The 18,084-nt window shown below is 39.3% G+C and overlaps 1 protein-coding gene across 33 annotated transcripts in view; it reads left to right on the top strand.

Moving 5' to 3' along the window:
* MAP4K4 (mitogen-activated protein kinase kinase kinase kinase 4) overlaps window positions 1–18,084 on the top strand; it is a 195,754-nt gene that overhangs the window by 118,044 nt on the left and 59,626 nt on the right. For all 33 annotated transcript variants that reach the window (XM_030828543.1, XM_030828551.1, XM_030828555.1 and 30 more), the window contains exons 4-8: window positions 6,864–6,989; window positions 8,283–8,393; window positions 12,470–12,560; window positions 14,694–14,824; window positions 17,409–17,463. In XM_030828543.1, coding sequence (XP_030684403.1) covers window positions 6,864–6,989; window positions 8,283–8,393; window positions 12,470–12,560; window positions 14,694–14,824; window positions 17,409–17,463 — 514 coding nt within the window. The remainder of the gene's footprint in view (window positions 1–6,863; window positions 6,990–8,282; window positions 8,394–12,469; window positions 12,561–14,693; window positions 14,825–17,408; window positions 17,464–18,084) is intronic.

Raw genomic sequence — 18,084 nt, 5'->3', positions numbered from 1 at the left:
TAGAGGTAATATTTGGTAGCATTTTTGCCCTCCTCCTCAATGCATTCATTTAAACTAAGTACTAATATGAACTATTTGAAGTATATTATTGAAGACACTTGTACCCATGGTATTTTGTCTATAGATTGGGACTTGATAAGGTCAACTGTCAGGATTCCTGGGTGTTGATGACATGAAGCTTTGGAAAGATCTAATAGTTTCTTTTAGATCCTGGAGGAAATAGTGATCTTATTTGCATTTATTGTTTGAGTAAGATCACCATGTTCGTTATTTGCCATGTGGTGCTTTTTGGTGGGGGTTTGTCAGACGTGTATTTTGTCCTCCTTGTGGGTCATTCAGGCAAGCATCAGTCTCCCAAAGTTGTTGATGGGCAACTGATGCAGAAGAAAATAGAATGAACTATATTCACCATCTGAAGTCCTTCCCACCCCCATCCATCCAGGTGAATGGTGTCATTGTGTAGTTGTCTTCTATATCACATTATTTTTAGATACCAGCTGAGTAGTACAGTCTCATTGAAAGATTCAGCAGGTGGCACTTTGTAGAAGATGGAGGGGATCCAGAGGGCACGCTGGAGGCTTTGCTGTGTGTAGTAAGTGTTCTATGTTGTGCTTTCCATGGAGAAGAGGGTGGATCCAGGGCTTCAGGCCATTGCATGCTGGGTTTGGAATCCCAGAACTAGCTCACTGGTTCAGTAGCAGAACTAGAAAGAGGATGCATTGCGTTTTTGTTTGAAATGTGCTGAAGACAGTGTTTTTTCTTGAGTAGGCTGTCGTTAATTTTGTAATTTTTCCATCGGTTTTTATTGAGACTGATTGATCTTGGGGGGGGGTGGGTTAATTTTACGGAACATGTAATTTCTTCCTTTTGATCAGATCGTATAGCCTTAATTTTGTTCTGGAATCTTTCCTGTGTAGTTAGATTTATCTGTGTTTAGTTGACTAATCAGTGAATTTAAGTTGTAATGTGATGTGCCCGTTTGAGGCCAAAAAAAAAAATAAATTTGATTAATTCTGTGCTGCTTTCATTGGTGTAGTACTGAATAATACTCTCTTAGATGTAGTGGGATTTACCAGGTGAAAAGTGATCTGTTCTCATTTTTCTACCTGTTCACAGTCACATAAAGAAAAGGTTCAGTAGTAGTTGACAAAAACAAACTTGTACACTGTTCTTTAAAAACAGGTATTTTCATTCTAAATGTATATTCATTTGTACATTTTGGTGCTGAAATCTTCCAGAGATATTTGTGTATCTCATTTTATCAGTCCTCTCTCCATCTAACAAAGATAGAGGGAATAGTCACTTGCCTTTTTCTTTTATCCAGCTGTCGCTGAGTCTACTTTTAATTCTGTAAAGAGGGTATGCCAGGTGAAAGGTTTCATTTCACCTGGCAAATGCTCAGAACGTTTCCCGTCCTCTTGGATTCCAGTTAGCTTATCTGGAAGTCTGCCAGTCTCTCCTCACATAGTTACCACCATTGATGGAATGGGAAAAAATTTAGGTAACAAGTTTAAACAGCATTTTAAGGGGTCATGAAAAAACAAACAACAAAACACTCACTCACACCATGCACTCCTGTGTGCTCAGATGGTGGAATGGGCAGGGCTTGTCATATGACAAACCCATTGCTACTTGTGAAAATTACTACTATGCAGATGTTCCCCGCCCCACCCCCACCCTCTGACGGCCTGCAAGGCGACTAAAACTCGTCTCCTAGTCAGGTCCTAGCCTGAGACAAAGGCCTTTTCTGTGAGGGTTTGCTTCCACTGGTTGAAGTCCAAAATGCTAATTGGCATCAGCTGCATTAAATCACTAAGTTAGGGCTAGCAGCTGCCACACCATTCGAGTAACCAGGAGGGGGACCTGTTTTTCCTTACTAAAAAGACCTCTCTCTCCTCTTTAAGTTACTCTTGATTTTGTTTTTCATTTGTTTATACTTGTGACCTGCTAAAGAAGAGCATGGAGGACACAGTAGTTTGGACTCTGCCTGGACACATGGAATATATAAACTTCCTCTATGTAGTTTTGCCAACTCAACTTTCTTTTTATATATGGGATTCGTTGTTGTTACTAAACTTCAGCTTTAGCTGGACCCTAGTCTGTTTTCTGCTGTATCTTCCCAGGCCACATGAAGTGTTTATTCTTGGTGGTGCTAGTGGTGGTGGTGGTATGTGTGTATGTACTTAAGTGCTGGGATGCAACCACCAAACATACGTTTAATAACCAAAGGGAGACTGAAACTCAGAAGTTGATTCATTATTACCCTACTCTGAAGACAACATAAAATACTGTATAATAAGCATTAGTCATCATTAGATTTCCAGTTGTAGCTGGCTCAAAGCCATGGCAGATTCTGTATTTTTAGTATTTTTTTTCTCCAAGTGGGCACTCATAATTGGACAGTAAATGACAGTGATGCTAACTGCCTTTTTATAAGATGTGTAATAGTCATCTATTTTAACATCATAAAATCAAGAGAGGAAATGTTCAAAGTATATATAAACTTTATCCTAAAACAGTAATTTGAGGGCAGAATATAATTTCCCTGCAATATATTTTGTAGTTATTTTTGTATGCTTCCAGGATTTGACTATTTCAGACCTGGGAAATATTCTGGCAGGTGATGTTGATGTGATCACTGTATTTCTGGACGATATTTGGGTGTTTTCATCATATTAGAAAAGCTATTGCCAGACTTGATTGTATTTTAGTTGTTCTTCTAAATCATTGATTCTGAGATGCAACTCAGTTTTGAAGATTAGTTAGAGTGTGTACTTTATGGTTGACAGTGCTTCATGGTTTCGTGACATAAAATAGTGGTGGGCTCCATTCAGGGGCACTTCAGATTCAGTGAAATACATGGTGCCATGGTAATCTGCCAACAGTGTTTACCAGTGTGCCTATTCAGGAGTTTTCACACCGGTGGATAGTATGGAATTTAAGCCTATAAGGACTTTAAAATGTGTGCTTGATTTTTTAACTCAGTGAGCTGTAAAAATATTGAGTGCTGTTGACTCTTTCTTGTACAGTGGTGAACAGGTTAGATCCTAGAAGACATTGGTTTATGTCACTAAAAGAAAAAAATATAAATGGAACCTAGTCGAAATATTTTATAGTTCTTAATTATTGCTCAGGAAGCCTTTCATGGGAGAATCATAGGTAGCATTTCTTTCTTTTAAGAAGTGAAAGCTACTAGCAGAGTGTGATAGGGAACAATGACCCTGGAAATAGTTTAGCCACTGCAGGGAGTGGAGGTAGGCAAAGGTAAGGGTTGGATTGATGAAACAAGTCTGGACAGTCCAGTAAAATTCACTTCTATATGAAGTTCTTACTACAGGAACAAAAGTAAAATCAGTATTTTGATTTTCCCCTATTCTGGTTCCACATTGTTGTTTTGTTTTTGTGTAGTTTTTATACCCCAAATCCTTACAGATTTACTGACTTTTGGATAAAGGAGAAAAACTATTAGTTCACTTTCTGGTCACCCAGCTGCAGTTCAGTGTAAGGAAAGTGGGATGTTTGGCTTTTTAGAGCACATGTTTAATTAACCATGGGCCTTATCCTGGGAGTGACACCACATGCCTTTTCACTGGGGCCTGTTTATGGCCACTACCACGTGCTAACTCTTTTCAGGAGCCTACCTGTCTTGACAAGCCTCACTAGGGCTGTCCCAGGCCACTCACTGCTTGGTCAGGAGACCTCTCAGAAACCCTCAGATACCACTGGGAGTGAGTTGTGGTGAGTCAGGAGGGAGCAGGCTCGATGTGCCCCATGCCAGCAAGTCCTAGTCACTACTGCTCGTTACACTGTGCATGTTGATGTGTGTGTGCAGAGAGCACAAGATAAAACTTTTGAGGCATTAGGTTTCCTGCTTTTATTTGGGGCATGCTTCCTCATGTTTTATGTAATAAAAATTGTTACCCTTTTCTGTTGTAGAATAAAGTTCCTTTGAAGCAAGGTCTCAAATAGAAGTGTTTCTTTGTTTTACTAGCTAGTCTAAACACTGGTTTTGTTTAGAATTAAGATGGTTATCTAGTATTGAGTACCTCATTTTTCATTGCTGCTTTCAACATGGCCATATTTAAATCTCAGATCGAAATTATACCTATTTGGTAGGACTTTCCTATATGCAGGGTTTGAATGAGAATTATTGTATCAACTGTATTGGGTCATGTGACTTGCCATATTTGTAGTCATCTATCAAAGTCACATGACAAGTGTGCCTGTAGAATATATAGTTGTGCATCACTTAACAATGAGGATACGTTCTCAGAAATTTGCATCATTCATTAGGCAGTTTTGCTGTTGTCCATCATCAAAGTGTGTTTATGTAAACCTAGATGGTACACGTGGACTACCTGGTATGGCCTAGTGCTCCTAGGCTGCAGACATGTACAACATGCTACTGTACTGAATAGTGTAGGCAATTGTAAAATAATAGCAAGTAGTTGTGTATCTAAACATAGAAAAGAGATTGTCAAAATATGTTATAAAAGATAAAAAGTGGTATTTCCGCATGGACCTCTGACCATTAATGGAGCTTACAGGGCTGGAGGTTGCTCTGGGTGAGTCAGTAAGTGGTGAGTGAATGTGAAGGCCTAGGACATTACTGTATACTACTGTAGACTTCATAAACATGGTACACTTAGGATACACTAAATTTGTAAAAAATATGCTTTCTTTCTTCAATAATAAATTAACTTTAGGTTATTGTAACTCTTTATAAAACTTTTGGGTTCTTTTGTAATAACAGCTTAAAAAATATTGGATAGCTGTACTAAAATATTTTCTTTTTAAATATCTTTGTAAGCTTTTTTCTTTTTTAACTTTTAAACATTTTGGTAAAAAACCAAGACAGAAACACACACATTAGCTTAGGCCTACACATGGTCAGGCTCATCAATATCCCTGTCTTCCACCTCCACATCTTGTCCCAGTAGGAGGTCTTCAAGGGCAGTAGCACGCATAGAGCTGTCGTCTCCTATAATAACAACGTCTCCTTAGGGATACCTCGTGAAGGATCTGCCTGAGGCTGTTGTAAGTCGACTTTTTTTTGGTTTAAATAGGAGTACACTTTAATATAACAATAAAAGTATAGTAAACCACTAACATAGTCATTATTATGTACTATACATAACTATATGTGCAATAATTTTATACAACTGGCTGTGCGGCAGGTTAGTTTACACTAGCCTCACCACAAACAGTGTCACTAGGTGATGGGAATTTTTCAGCTTCATTTATAATTTTATGGGTTCACTGTTGTATTTGCAGTCTTTTGTTGACTAAAACGTTATGTAGTGCATGACTGTACTATAATACTCTAACGTTTATATTTCGGAACCAAGCTGTAAAGCCGCCATCTTGAGAATTACTATTCTAAGATGAGTACGTGTCTTGTTAATACATTTGTTTTCTAAAGCAGTAATGTATAACTGAAGTTCGTATTTTAAAAATTATTTTTGCCATCTGATCTCATCATTAATATCTAATTAATGATGTTGCAGCTTTTATCTTAAAGTATGATATTTGCAAATCAAACTTCCTTAAGGCTTGTAAGGCCTTAAGAGTGGTTGTAGAGGTGCTAGACTGCAGCAGACTTCCAAGTTGTGTGTGTGTGCGCGTACACACACACACACACACACACACACACACGTACGTCTAGGCTACTCAGAGCCCCTACTCTTCCCTGGAGAGAGAAGGACATCAGTTATGAGTGGAATGATTATGTCAGTGTAGAAAAGTACGGACATTTTAGGGGACTAGTCATCTTTTCCTTTTGAAAATGTATGCGGTATAGGGGATTTTAGAGATCTGGTTATCAGATTTTTCTCGACCTTACACTGTGCTTTTCTAATCAAGGATGATTTTCCCTTTCCTGCACAGTTGCTCTTCTTTCTCACTTTAGTTCTGCTTTCCCCTCATTCTGTACTAACTACAAATCTTCCTTAACCTGACTCTTTGCAGGTAATATGTCATGTATATATAACAAGGAACAGAATGCCTGCCTGGTTAGTGTGCACAGCTTCTTCTCCAGGTTTATATGAGAGAGAGAGGTGGAGATCATCACAGACTTCTCAGCCTTTGTCATTCACAAGGGCAACTTACTTTTATTTTCCAGACTTTCGTCACTGTCTGTTTCCTTCATTCCCCACCCTGATCTTCTCACACAAACTCTGGGTTTCTTCCTCTGCTCATCTCATTTCAATAAACCAAGATGCTAGGAGAGGAGCCAAGTCTGAAACCACGTGCTCTGTGATGTTTTGTTACTGGGGCCCACTGGACTCAGCTGAACTTCTTTTCGGGTTAGTGGATTCTCGCGAGCACACCGTCACAGACTACACCTCAGTCTGCATTCATGTATTCAGTACTCTGCCTTGGCTTCACTAGAGGGTGCTGTCGTGCAGGGTTGTTAGAGGTAAACGTTTTCTGGACTTAGACGGACCAGATGATCTGTATTTGCAAAGGAAACAGACTTTCCAAGTGATAAATTCAAATAGTATCAGTCATTTCCCTTTTTTGGTCCCATTTTTACAGCTGAACAAACCTAGGCTCAGAGAAGTGGAGTGCATTGCCCGAGGTCACAGTTAGTGGGAGCGCTGGCTGGGCAGTCCCCTCGCACTGTCCCTGCGGCTCTCCGTGTCTGTCTTTACCTCCTATGCATCACGTCCTATAATCACACTTCAAAGGATAAGTCCTCTAAGGTTCCTGTTCTTGGCACAAGGATAAAGTGAATGTATATGTGCCTCTGCTCCTGGAGGATGGGAAACTTGTGTTCCTTTCATTATTGTATGTAGTGTGGGGGAAGTAAAGTCATGCACATCATTCAGTAGGCACACATTTTATTTTTATTTTTTCATAAGGATGAAGAAGAAGAAATCAAACTGGAGATAAATATGCTAAAGAAATACTCTCATCACAGAAACATTGCAACATATTATGGTGCTTTCATCAAAAAGAGCCCTCCAGGACATGATGACCAACTCTGGGTAGGTGGATGTTTCCTGAGCATTTGTGGGCATTCCATTTGCTTGAATTGTAAGGGCATCGCGGGGGTGGGGGCGGGAGGAAGGGAGGGAAGAAAAACAATAAAAAGGGGCAGTAAGTAGCTGGCAGGTTCTAAAGGCTTCCTTGGCCTGTATCTCTGGGTTGACTATATGCTGGTTGTTTATTTTGTTGTTGATTTCACATTACATGGAAAAAAGTTAACTTTGTGTTTCAGGAATAAAATGGCAGCATCTAGAAGGAATGTGACCAAATAGCAAGGAAATCAGGAGCTTGAAAGCAATACAATAAAAACTTTTTTTATTTATGGGAACAAAATTAATTTGAAAGCTCAGTAAATTGAGCTTACCACTTGGAAATGAGAGACAGATCTCAAGAAACAAACTCCTGTCAGTAGCTTATTAATAATATTCATGATAATAGTTAAATTCTAGGGAAATTTCTGGAATTGACGCATTCAACCTTATCTCTTTTTGAACACATTTATATTCAAGATAATGACCTGGAGATACCATCAGTTCTGTGGCTATCACATTATTTAAACTTACAAAGCAGGAATATAGGTTAATACTTTTTGTATCAGTATTTTTAAAAGGCCATTAAAGAAAACATTTGCAAAATTAAGTAGAAGGGAAAAAATTTACCCTGTTACCATTGCCCAAATCAGATCATCGTTAAAATTTTAGAATAATTCAATTCAGTTTATTTTCTGGGTACTTTAAACATACCATTGTGATCATATTGTTCAAACATTTAGATACTGTAAATATTGCATTAAAAATTGTATAAGTGCTTAAAAATACCATTTTTTATTCACATTAGACCCAGTTAATATAAAATACAATAGTTTGAGGATCATAATGTGAAAAATAGAATGTTTTTGAGGCAAAACGAAAAAGAATGTTAGGGAATATTTGAGTCAGATATTTGATAATTGAGTAGTGATGAAGAGCAAAGTGGTCCTCCTGTGCCCATGTGCTTCTGAGAGAGAATGACCACTTCAGAATTGCTGCACTTGGGTGTGCCATAGAATACCAGACACTCTCAGTCTCCTGGACCAAATATACGGAGCGAATACACTGGACTGTGAAATGAGCTTTCAGTTATTTAGGTGCCTCCAAATTATTATGAATTATTTAGGAGCCTCCAAATTATTATGAATTATTTAGGAGCATCACGTTTCTAGGTCTTTAGAAAAGAGAGGTCATGGCGGTTAAACTGGTTTTCCCAATTTCTCCAAGATGTGTTACTCACCTTGTGTCTTGTCTGCCCTATAGCTTGTTATGGAGTTCTGTGGGGCTGGGTCCATTACAGACCTTGTGAAGAACACCAAAGGGAACACACTCAAAGAAGACTGGATCGCTTACATCTCCAGAGAAATCCTGAGGGTAAGGAAAGTGGGTGGCTACAGTGCACTAACTCATGAATCCTGTGCTTCCGTTTTCATTTTCCCAGCCCCAAGTACTTCTTGGCATTACTTACACCTATAAAGATTATTCTCTTTGACAGCCAAGGGTTCTGTATATCTAGCTAGCTTTGAAAATTTTAAGCTACATCATGATTTGACTCTGGCAAGTATGTAAAGAAGATAGACTTAAATAAAAAAAGCATTTCTGAATTTACTTTCCATGGCATCACGACATACCTATTGGCAGCTTTCCTTTGAATTAAAAGGAAATCAGAGTGGAAGGGAAGAGAAATAATCTCCAGCTATTGTTTTTAAAGGAATTCTGTGTATAAGCTTATAAATCAATACTAATGGTGCTGAATGCTGGTTTTCAAAATCACCTTGAAGACTTTGGCATTAGCTACTAGAATCTGTTACAATATTTATGAAGAAAAGTTCAAATGTTTAATATTATTTACAGCCATCTGAAAAGTTGGCTAATGATCTTAGAGTAAGTTTCTGAACTGCTATTTTAGCAGCTTTTAAATGGTTCTTTTGAGTAGTAAAGCCATGTTGACAGCACAGGCAGAGGGTTTCTAGGATTTCGTATTTGAGCAGTGCATGTAGGATATTACCAGTGAGTCTCTTCCTTCATTTGGCTATAACAGTTTTTCTCTCTACTTCATCCCTGAATTACACACAGACATTACTTGGTTGCATTTCATTTACCTACCACATTTAAGAAAAAAGATTATGAAGTTAAATTGAAGCCCAATTCTTATGCTTCCCCCACTTATAAAAAAAACTTAAAGTAACTAATAAGTTATTTTAATTTTTTTAATAAGTAAAGTTACCCCACCTTTTATATTTAAGATTCATAGAGGATTGCAGGTTTAAAAACTGCCATCTAGACTTCCTAGAGAAATGTTTAATTTTTTTTTATTTAGATATTTATGTAGTCTTTGAAAATAGGCAAGTTCCCTAAGAAGACTAGTTGTGGGGGGTGGGGTAGGGTGACAGGAGAACCATCTTTTTATAAACACTTACAAATTTCATTAAAATGTCAGGATCTTTTATGACTATTATAGAAAGCAGAGCCTAAATGTGGGAAACTAAGCTTTCTGCCCTATACTACTGTAAAGGAAGTCAGGTACTGGGCCAGATGCATTTATTCTATTAATAACTAAAACTGTTTAGCATGGTAGGCAGGGTAGAATATTGGTTGAGTGGTTGGAGACTAGCGTAAGTCAGACCTGGGTTTGAGTCCTACCTCTGCTGCTTACCTATAGCACACCCTACGTTATTCAACTTTCAGGACTTACTTTCTCCTCATCTATACATACCAACCCTTTGAAATTGCTTTTGTTAGGAGAATTACTGAGTTAGTGTATATTAATCATTTAATGTAACATGTGGATACATAGCTACCTATCAGTAAATGTTAATTGTTGTCATTGTTCTTTGTTTTAAACACCCACTCGCCGGCCATACATGTCCCCACCCACGCACCCACACCCACATACCTTTCTTGTATGTAATTCCAGTATGGGATATCTCAAGCAGAGAACTGGCTTTTAGCATAGTGTCCTAGGCATCAAATGTATTTCAGCCTTAAAGACATCAAAGACAACTTACATGTGTTTCTATACCCAGGCAAGCATTGTTTACCTATCATATGTAATATGTACCTTTAGCCATTTTACCATCAGTAATCTCCAGTAACATTTAAAAGAAGCCCAAGTTGTTCGATGCCTCTAAGCCAACTTGAGTGTGGTACGTGAATGAACATCTTGTTGAGACGTAGCAAATCTTTTTCACCTCACTGGGCATCTGAAACACGAGCTTCTTTCGCCTACATTTCATCTAGAATGGGAGTTTTTCCTTGTGACAAAAGTTTAAATTAACTAAAAACAAGCAAATGCCTCAGGGAGAGTTCGTGTGTCATGCAGCAGTGTGTGTTCATTATAGGGGTTACTAAGAGTGGGCTTTGGTAAAGAGAAAGCAAGATGATAAGCTGGAGGTAAGGTCTCGTGAGAAAGGAATGTAGCCACCCCCAGACAGATAAGCTGTGTTCTCAAAGACGGTTGGGGTTAGACAGTTTCTGTGGTGGCAAAACCTTTCCTTATTTCTCACTAGATGTTGGATTTAGACGTTATGATCATTATGATCAGACCCTTCCAATGGGGAGGGTCCTAAGCAGATAGGCCTCAGCCAATAGAGAAGTGCTTTTTGGAGCCAGCAGACTGTTATCCTCTGGACCACAAGGCTTAGCAGCAAGGCCAGCGTGTTCTTTTCAGCCCACTTCCCTGTTCACATTCCACATGGCAGTATCTTCATATTGAACATGGGAACTTAGAGCTTTCTATAACCAATACTGTATGACAGCCTTTGACTGCTCTTTTATTCTGTGACCATGCATGATACAGAGTTAAGGGAAAAATGTTTCCTAGTTTAGAAACACTGATGCATTTGCTCGAGGATAGGTCCTTCGCTGAGTGTTTGGACTTGGCATCTCTGCTAAGGAAGGATAATTGTGGTCTAATTTCTGGTATGGGATTAGTTGAACACACATACGCTCCCAGGTACTTCATGGGAGAAAAATGTACTTATTATTCAGAATAATCTTATAACATTGTTGCAGAGCTATTAGACACACCTTAATTCCCTGTAGAAGCAGTGATCCTGTAGCAGTACAGACAGGCAAACAGGCATTGATCCATACATTTACTGCTAGTAATGAACAAGAGTGCATGCAAGCCACATTTGTTGGACAAGATGTGGGTGCTTATGTTTGTTGTTAAGATAGTCCTATAAAAGTTTAAGAAGAGGTCACGCAAGTTAGAGAGCAAAAATGAACTGAAATAATGGAAATAGGAATTACGAAGAATTGGGAAGTTAGCTTTTGTGTCTCTCCTTTTGCTCTTTGAAGTTATACCATGCCGAGAGGAGGTACTTTGTTCCTAACTATAGCAATAAGGTACCATATATTTTTAGTGCTTTTTACTCTAGTCAGTGCTTTGTGGTATAATACCGCACATCCTGTGTTGTGAAAAATAAACAGAGCCGTCAAATAAGCTCTGCTCTGTTTCATAGACAGACCAGTAAATGAATGTTTAGAAACCCCCTATGTTAGAAAAATCAGTATTCTAGAGGAGCTGTTGTATTTAATTCATATCTTACAAAGTAATGATAACACTAAAACTCCATGAAAAAAGAATAAACAGGAAAAATCAAATAACTTACTTATAATCTGCCCTTTTCGGATTGAGACATTTTAGAGTAAATAGGTTGCTTGTATCTTTAGGAGGCGAGCTGTATATTTGGCTTCTCTAGCTAAGGACAGAATAAGTAAATGAGTTGTGAGAATGATGCATTGCTGTCTCTTGGACCATATTTGGATGCAACATGTGTTTTTGTTCTTCCACCACCTCTCGTGAGAGACAAGCTTTTGGGCCTCATTCCAGATGCAAGGTCATCAAAAAGTGTTATATGCCCAGTAGGTTTGTTTCCTTGGGAAAGAAAGATATTTTATTTGAACACAAGGCTCTTTTGACAGCACAATCGTTTTATGCTTGGGATGGAGGTGGGATTGATCAGCACTTAGCAGTTCGTCACTGTGCAGTGGGAAGGCTAGCCAGTGTTAAAGAGCCAGATTTCAAAGCCCTTTCTTGCCCTTTGCTTTTCCCCTGAGATGTGTCTAGTTCAAATATGCCCACGGGGTCACCCTCTAGACATTTAGCGTGGGAAAGGAACCACCCTGTACACAAATAGCACAAATTATAGCAGAGAAACTGCAGATGGTAATCTGCAGTGTGTCTTATAGGCACAGCTAGAAGTGGTCATGTTTCTCACACCCGGAACCTAACCCACTGGGAATGTGGAGGGTGGGGAGGACTTCTTTCTGTCTGCGTGGTAGTATTGGTGCTGTCTTCCTGGGAATGCACTAAGACAAAGTTAATATTCATGAGCTCACAAACACCTTTGGTCCACACGTGCACTTTCTTATAAAAGGTGTGTTCCTGGCTGTTTACTTATAGTCACAGAAAACTAAAATTCAGGCCTGTCTTTCCTATTCAGGGACTGGCACATCTTCACATTCATCACGTGATTCACCGGGATATCAAGGGCCAGAATGTGTTGCTGACTGAGAATGCAGAGGTGAAACTTGGTATGTAATGGATGTGCGGCGTGATCTCATAATTGCACCTGGCACAAGCCAGCTGCACTCCCAGTTCTGCTTCCATCTAGCTAAAAGTTCAGTCTTACCCATGTTTTCTATTTCTGTTCTTCTTAAGAATGTGGGAACCGAGCATATTACTTAGCCTGGCTCCAGCCTCCCCACTTCCATGTTTGTTCCCCCCAACCCCATGCCCCCTGGTTCTCTGTACAGCAGCCAGACTGATCTTCATATCAGACCATGCCACTTTCCTGCTTAAAGAACCTTAATGGCTTCCTATTTTACTTTGGATAAAACCTACATTTCTCACCCTTGCCGTAAAAGCCATGTAGGATCTGACCCGTGCTACTTTTCCTCCGCATTTTATGTCCCTCTGTACTTCTCTCTTCATCAGTCACTGTCTTTTTTTCTTTTCTTAAACTTCCTAGGTCTTGCCTTGGGGCCTTTGCATGACTGTTTCCCATTGGGAGGACTTGACTTAAGTTTTGAAGTCACAGTTTTTTTTCTCATGTTCAGGGGTCTTTTCCAGCCTCTGATCTGTCTTGGGCCTTGCTGCTTGTTTCTTTCACAGTATTGATCACAATGTATAGTTATGTGATTTTTTTTTTACTTCTGTTACTGTATCCTTTGCCAGAATGTAAATTCTGGGAATGCGGCAAATAGTGTATTACCCAGCACCTAGCATTGTGACTTCTTTGTAGTAGGTGCTCGATAAATTTCTGCATGGATAGATAATTACAGCCCATGGTGTTTTCCTGGAGTTACTCACAAGGGTTCTTTTATATTTCTTGTTTCCTTTAGCTGGGTCTGAACTCATTCCACTTTCATCTACGTGTTGTATCAAATTTTTAAATAGAGTTTGTATTAATTTTTCTTCCACTAACACATCACAACAAAATTCTTTTATGTTTATATGGGTCTGGTCCACCTTTCTTTTAGAAATGATAGGCACAGCTGTTGTACTGTAAAAATAAGATCTTCATAGTTACTTTCTTGCCTGTGTTTGTGTTTGTTGGTCTTCTGTGGAGGAATTTGCCCAATTGGAAACTCCCCTCAGAGCTAAGATAGGAAGCACTTGAGCAGGTCTCATACCAAATGACTCAGTGAGCTGTGTGTTCCCTGCACTGGTCTCCTGGTACCAGCCTGTGATAGTCCCTGAGTGATCACTTAGTGATTGGTTACCATTGCCTTCCAAGTTGCTGTGATGCTTGCTTAGGCTTCCTGCACTAACTGGCTGGCCTGTGTGTCCCTGTTTCCTGCACTGCCCGGCCCATGTGTCTGTCTCTAAAGGAGTACTCAGTGAGTGAGTCCACACCCTGGATGAGCCCTTTTCTGAGCGTGTTCTGTGCATTAATCTATGATCCCTTTAAGTCATCTCAGCACTTTGTAGGCCTTTTTGCGTGGGCTTCTCCACCTTTGCAGGTTCCTGCTGGGGTAATGGCAGTGTGTGTAGTGATAGTGCTGGCAGGGAGTGATGGCAGGCATTCCGTTAGAGGTCATGGTCTTCCTGCCAGCTCTGTCTCCCATCCTTGAACTTTCCTCTAGACCACCACCACCATTCAATTGGGTGGGATGCAGAAGTCACTGAAAAATCAGCAGAAGTTCCAAGTGCTTTAGGGTGTGTTGTTTGTGAACATGTGATTTAGCTTGATTTTCTTTATTTGATTCAGTACTGTGTTTTTTTCAAGAAAACTTTTGTGAATTTCTTATCTTTATGGTTATTAGTGCTGTTTAAGAAGGTAAGTCAAGTGCGTCTCAGTCAGTTCTCCTGAACCTAGGGCTCTCTGTGACTTGATGTTGTTTGTCGCAGTTCTCTGAAAGCACTGAAGGTTGTGGTTCGTTCAAAAGGCCCTCTGCTGGTCACTGTTGGAGAAGCTGGGGAGGCAGCCAGATCCAGGCCTCACAGAAACTTCCAGACTGGTAGAGGATCTCACAGTCTCGGTGGCTTTACTGTGGAAGGGCACTCCTGACCGGTGGTGCCTGCCTTGAGGAGGATCGCATATTCATGAAGCACTGCTGTTTCAGTTTACTATGAAGACATTTCCTCCTTGTGTTTTTTCCCAAGTATATCTGGTTTGTAGTTGTGTTTATCTTTCTTTATCTTCCTTTCTCTTCCTCCCACAGTTGACTTTGGTGTGAGTGCTCAGCTGGACAGGACGGTGGGGCGGAGAAATACGTTCATAGGCACTCCCTACTGGATGGCTCCTGAGGTCATCGCCTGTGATGAGAACCCAGATGCCACCTATGATTACAGAGTAAGAGAGAGCTGCTCCGTAGGCCTTTGCAGGGCCACTGGCATGCCTGAAGGGCTTTGCTTATAAATTGCACACCCCTTGTCTGCCTGCCTTTTCAGGGAGGAAGACCTTCAGTGAGGAAAATTGCAGGTGCAAATTTTCCAGGACAGGATTCAGATCCTGTCTTTTTTGTCCATTTGCATCACATGACTGTGTTCTCACTAAGGAATACACTGGTTTCAAAGCAGTCTTGAGCACTTTGTCGTGCCTAGAACTTTTTGTTCCTATTTGCTATCCATTTTTTTAACTTGAAAAATATATTAGAATCAAATATTTATTCTTTTTAAAATATTGCCAATATATAGTAATACCCTCATTTGAGTGAAATTTTATATTACTCTTGTTAAACTGCTTTACAGCTTTTATTTGGTACACAAATTTATTTAAATTATTAGATTGACCTCTAGGGACTTGAGTCAGTAACACACTTTAAAAAAAATCTAGATGTAAACCCATATTTGATATCAAACTCAGGTTACTGTGTTTACAAAAACTATTTTTAAAAATCCATGCCTTAATTAGATGAGCCAGACTGGTTAATATACCCGTTAATGATATGCAAAATGGAGTTCATGTCTTAACAGTCTCCCATGTATTTTAGTATTTATTACAAATATCCAATTAATGAGACAATTTAAGACTGTAGTGCAGAATGTATTATTTTTTATATACTGAAGTATCTTAAAATAGATAACCAACTTTGTGATTTTCCACTCTTTACTATGTCATTACATGTCTCTAAAATTTGAAAACTTTTTCCGGCATTCCCCAAATAATTCTTATACCTAAGTAAACACATATAATTAATGCAAAGTTGGTAATTAGACCTGACTGGTATGCAGAACAAGGCAATGTATTTGGTTATTTAGTCTCTTTTAATTTAGAACCCCCCCACCCCCACCCAGTTTTTTTTTTTTTTTTTTCCGTAAAACTGACTTTCTGAAGAGCCTGGGCCTGTTGTCTAATGTTCTACCCTCTAGATTTGTCTCATTACTTCTTTATGTCATTTAGTTTGTTTCCTGTAAACTGGAAAGGTGTAATTTGTATCAACGAAAACCTTCTTAGCAAAATCACCACTGGGGGAGGTGGAGGTGGAGGTGCTTCATGTTGTCTCACAGCAGGGGACATGCAGAACTGCTCATCCCCCATTCATGTTGCCAGGAGTGGCCACTGGGTTAGGGTAATGAGCCCCTTTGTGTACCCTGATAGTATAGAAAGCTTATTGAAAATAAGGGAGGAATGATAGGTCTCTCCCTTTTGTTGTATTCAGATATATGTGTCTGAACTTTGTAATATAAGTATAGATTATTTAGAAAACCTTTAAATTGAGCAACTTTAATTCCTTGGTTAGGATAGCATATAAACAAATATATAGTAGTGATAATAATTATCCTCATCTACTTTTCAAAAATCCTTTTTTTTGGATTTTAAAAAATATCATCTAATGGCCGGGCATGGTGGTTCACGCCTGTAATCTCAGCACTTTGGGAGGCCGAGGCGGGTGGATCACGAGGTCAAGAGATCGAGACCATCCTGGCTAACACGGTGAAAACCCGTCTCTACTAAAAATACAAAAAATTAGCCGGGCATGGTGGTGGGCGCCTGTAGTCCCAGCTACTCCGGAGGATGAGGCACGAGAACTGCCTGAACCTGGGAGGTGGAGCTTGCAGGGAGCCGAGATGGTGCCACTGCACTCCAGCCTGGGTGACAGAATGAGACTCCATGAAAAAAAAAAAAAAAAAAAAAAAAAAAGAAATATCATCTGATAAGACTTTAGTAGATCAGGCAGTGTTTAGTGAGTACCCGCCATTACAAAAGTAAATAAAACTGGCAAAAATGCCTGCCTTTATGGAACTTATATTTGAGTAGAAAGTAAAGTTTAATTCAAATTTTAAATTTAGTATTTCAGGGGAATCAGAAAAAAGATTCCGTGTACAGAAAACCAGCTGACTTGTTTGGTTTGCAGGTAGGGTGGGGATGCTTAGTGGCATGATTTGAATTAGTGAACCACATTAGGTTTTATGAATTCAGTGGTGAACACTTGGTAAAAAATGGTTTCTGGCCTTTAAACTTTAAAGTCTTAATTAAGTTTGAGTTACTATCTGGGCCAGAAGTCTAAAGTATTGAATGCTTATGAAGAAATGAAGAAACATACAGTATTTCACAATAGACAATTCAGAGAGAGGCTTTTAAGTGGACCAGCTCTAGTTCATTCGTAGATGTGAGTGGTTTTAATTAAATCAGTTTTCTCCTTCCTTCCTTTCCTTCCCTCCCTCCCTCCCTCCATCCCTCCATCCCTCCATCCCTCCATCCCTCCCTTCCTCCCTCCCTTCCTCCCTTACTCCCCTCCTCCCCTCCCCTCCCCTCCCCTCCCCTCCCTTCCCCTCCCCTCCCCTCTGTAAGTTCTACAAATGTGCTTGTACTTTTAATTTTCTGGCAAACTTCCTTTTGGTTTATGTAGCAAAGTTGTGTGAATACCCAGATATGTAAGTTAGTGGCTTTGTAGCTGCTCCAGTATCTGTAACATACTGTTTTATTTTTGCAGAGTGATCTTTGGTCTTGTGGCATTACAGCCATTGAGATGGCAGAAGGTGCTCCCCGTAAGTAACTTTCTTTTCTTTTTAGCTCACTTGTTACGTGTGACTTAAACCCCTCCCAAGACTTCAAAAAGAACAGCTCAGCTCCATGGATGAAGGCATTTCTGGTGGACCGTTTAGATGAAGGCATCATAAATGTAGTCAAGTTTTAGATGTAAAAGGAATTCTTGGCAACCACTATTACTATTCCTTTTGAATATCTCTAGGGGGCCTATAGGCTACATTTTCTTTTATTTAAGTTGTACTCACGTGTGACCTGAAGTAGTGCTGAGATCAGGTAATAAGTGGTAAGTTTTCTTTTTACATTTTAAATTGAGTAATTCAGTGAAACTAGTCCTAACACATGAAATTTTAGTATTAACTTTTGACTTTACAAATGGAGGCAAAACTTTATTGATAGAATAATTTTTTTGTGCTGTTAACTGAAATTTTGTGTTTGCTTCTCCATTGGATTAATGAGAACTTCATATAATTCATTTCTGATCACGGATGAGGTAGAATTGCAGAGAACAAAGGAAAAAAACCACTGCATTTTCTGTTGGTCCCCATTAAAAAAGGTATACACATAGAATGTATAACTGTCTGCATGGCACATAGTTGCTGCTGAATAAATATTTGTTGAAT

Source organism: Nomascus leucogenys, chromosome 14, assembly GCF_006542625.1.
Source record: "Nomascus leucogenys isolate Asia chromosome 14, Asia_NLE_v1, whole genome shotgun sequence".
NCBI lineage: Eukaryota > Metazoa > Chordata > Mammalia > Primates > Hylobatidae > Nomascus > Nomascus leucogenys.
The sequence above is the reverse complement of the archived record's forward strand: the minus strand, read 5'-3'. Positions and strand labels throughout refer to the sequence as shown.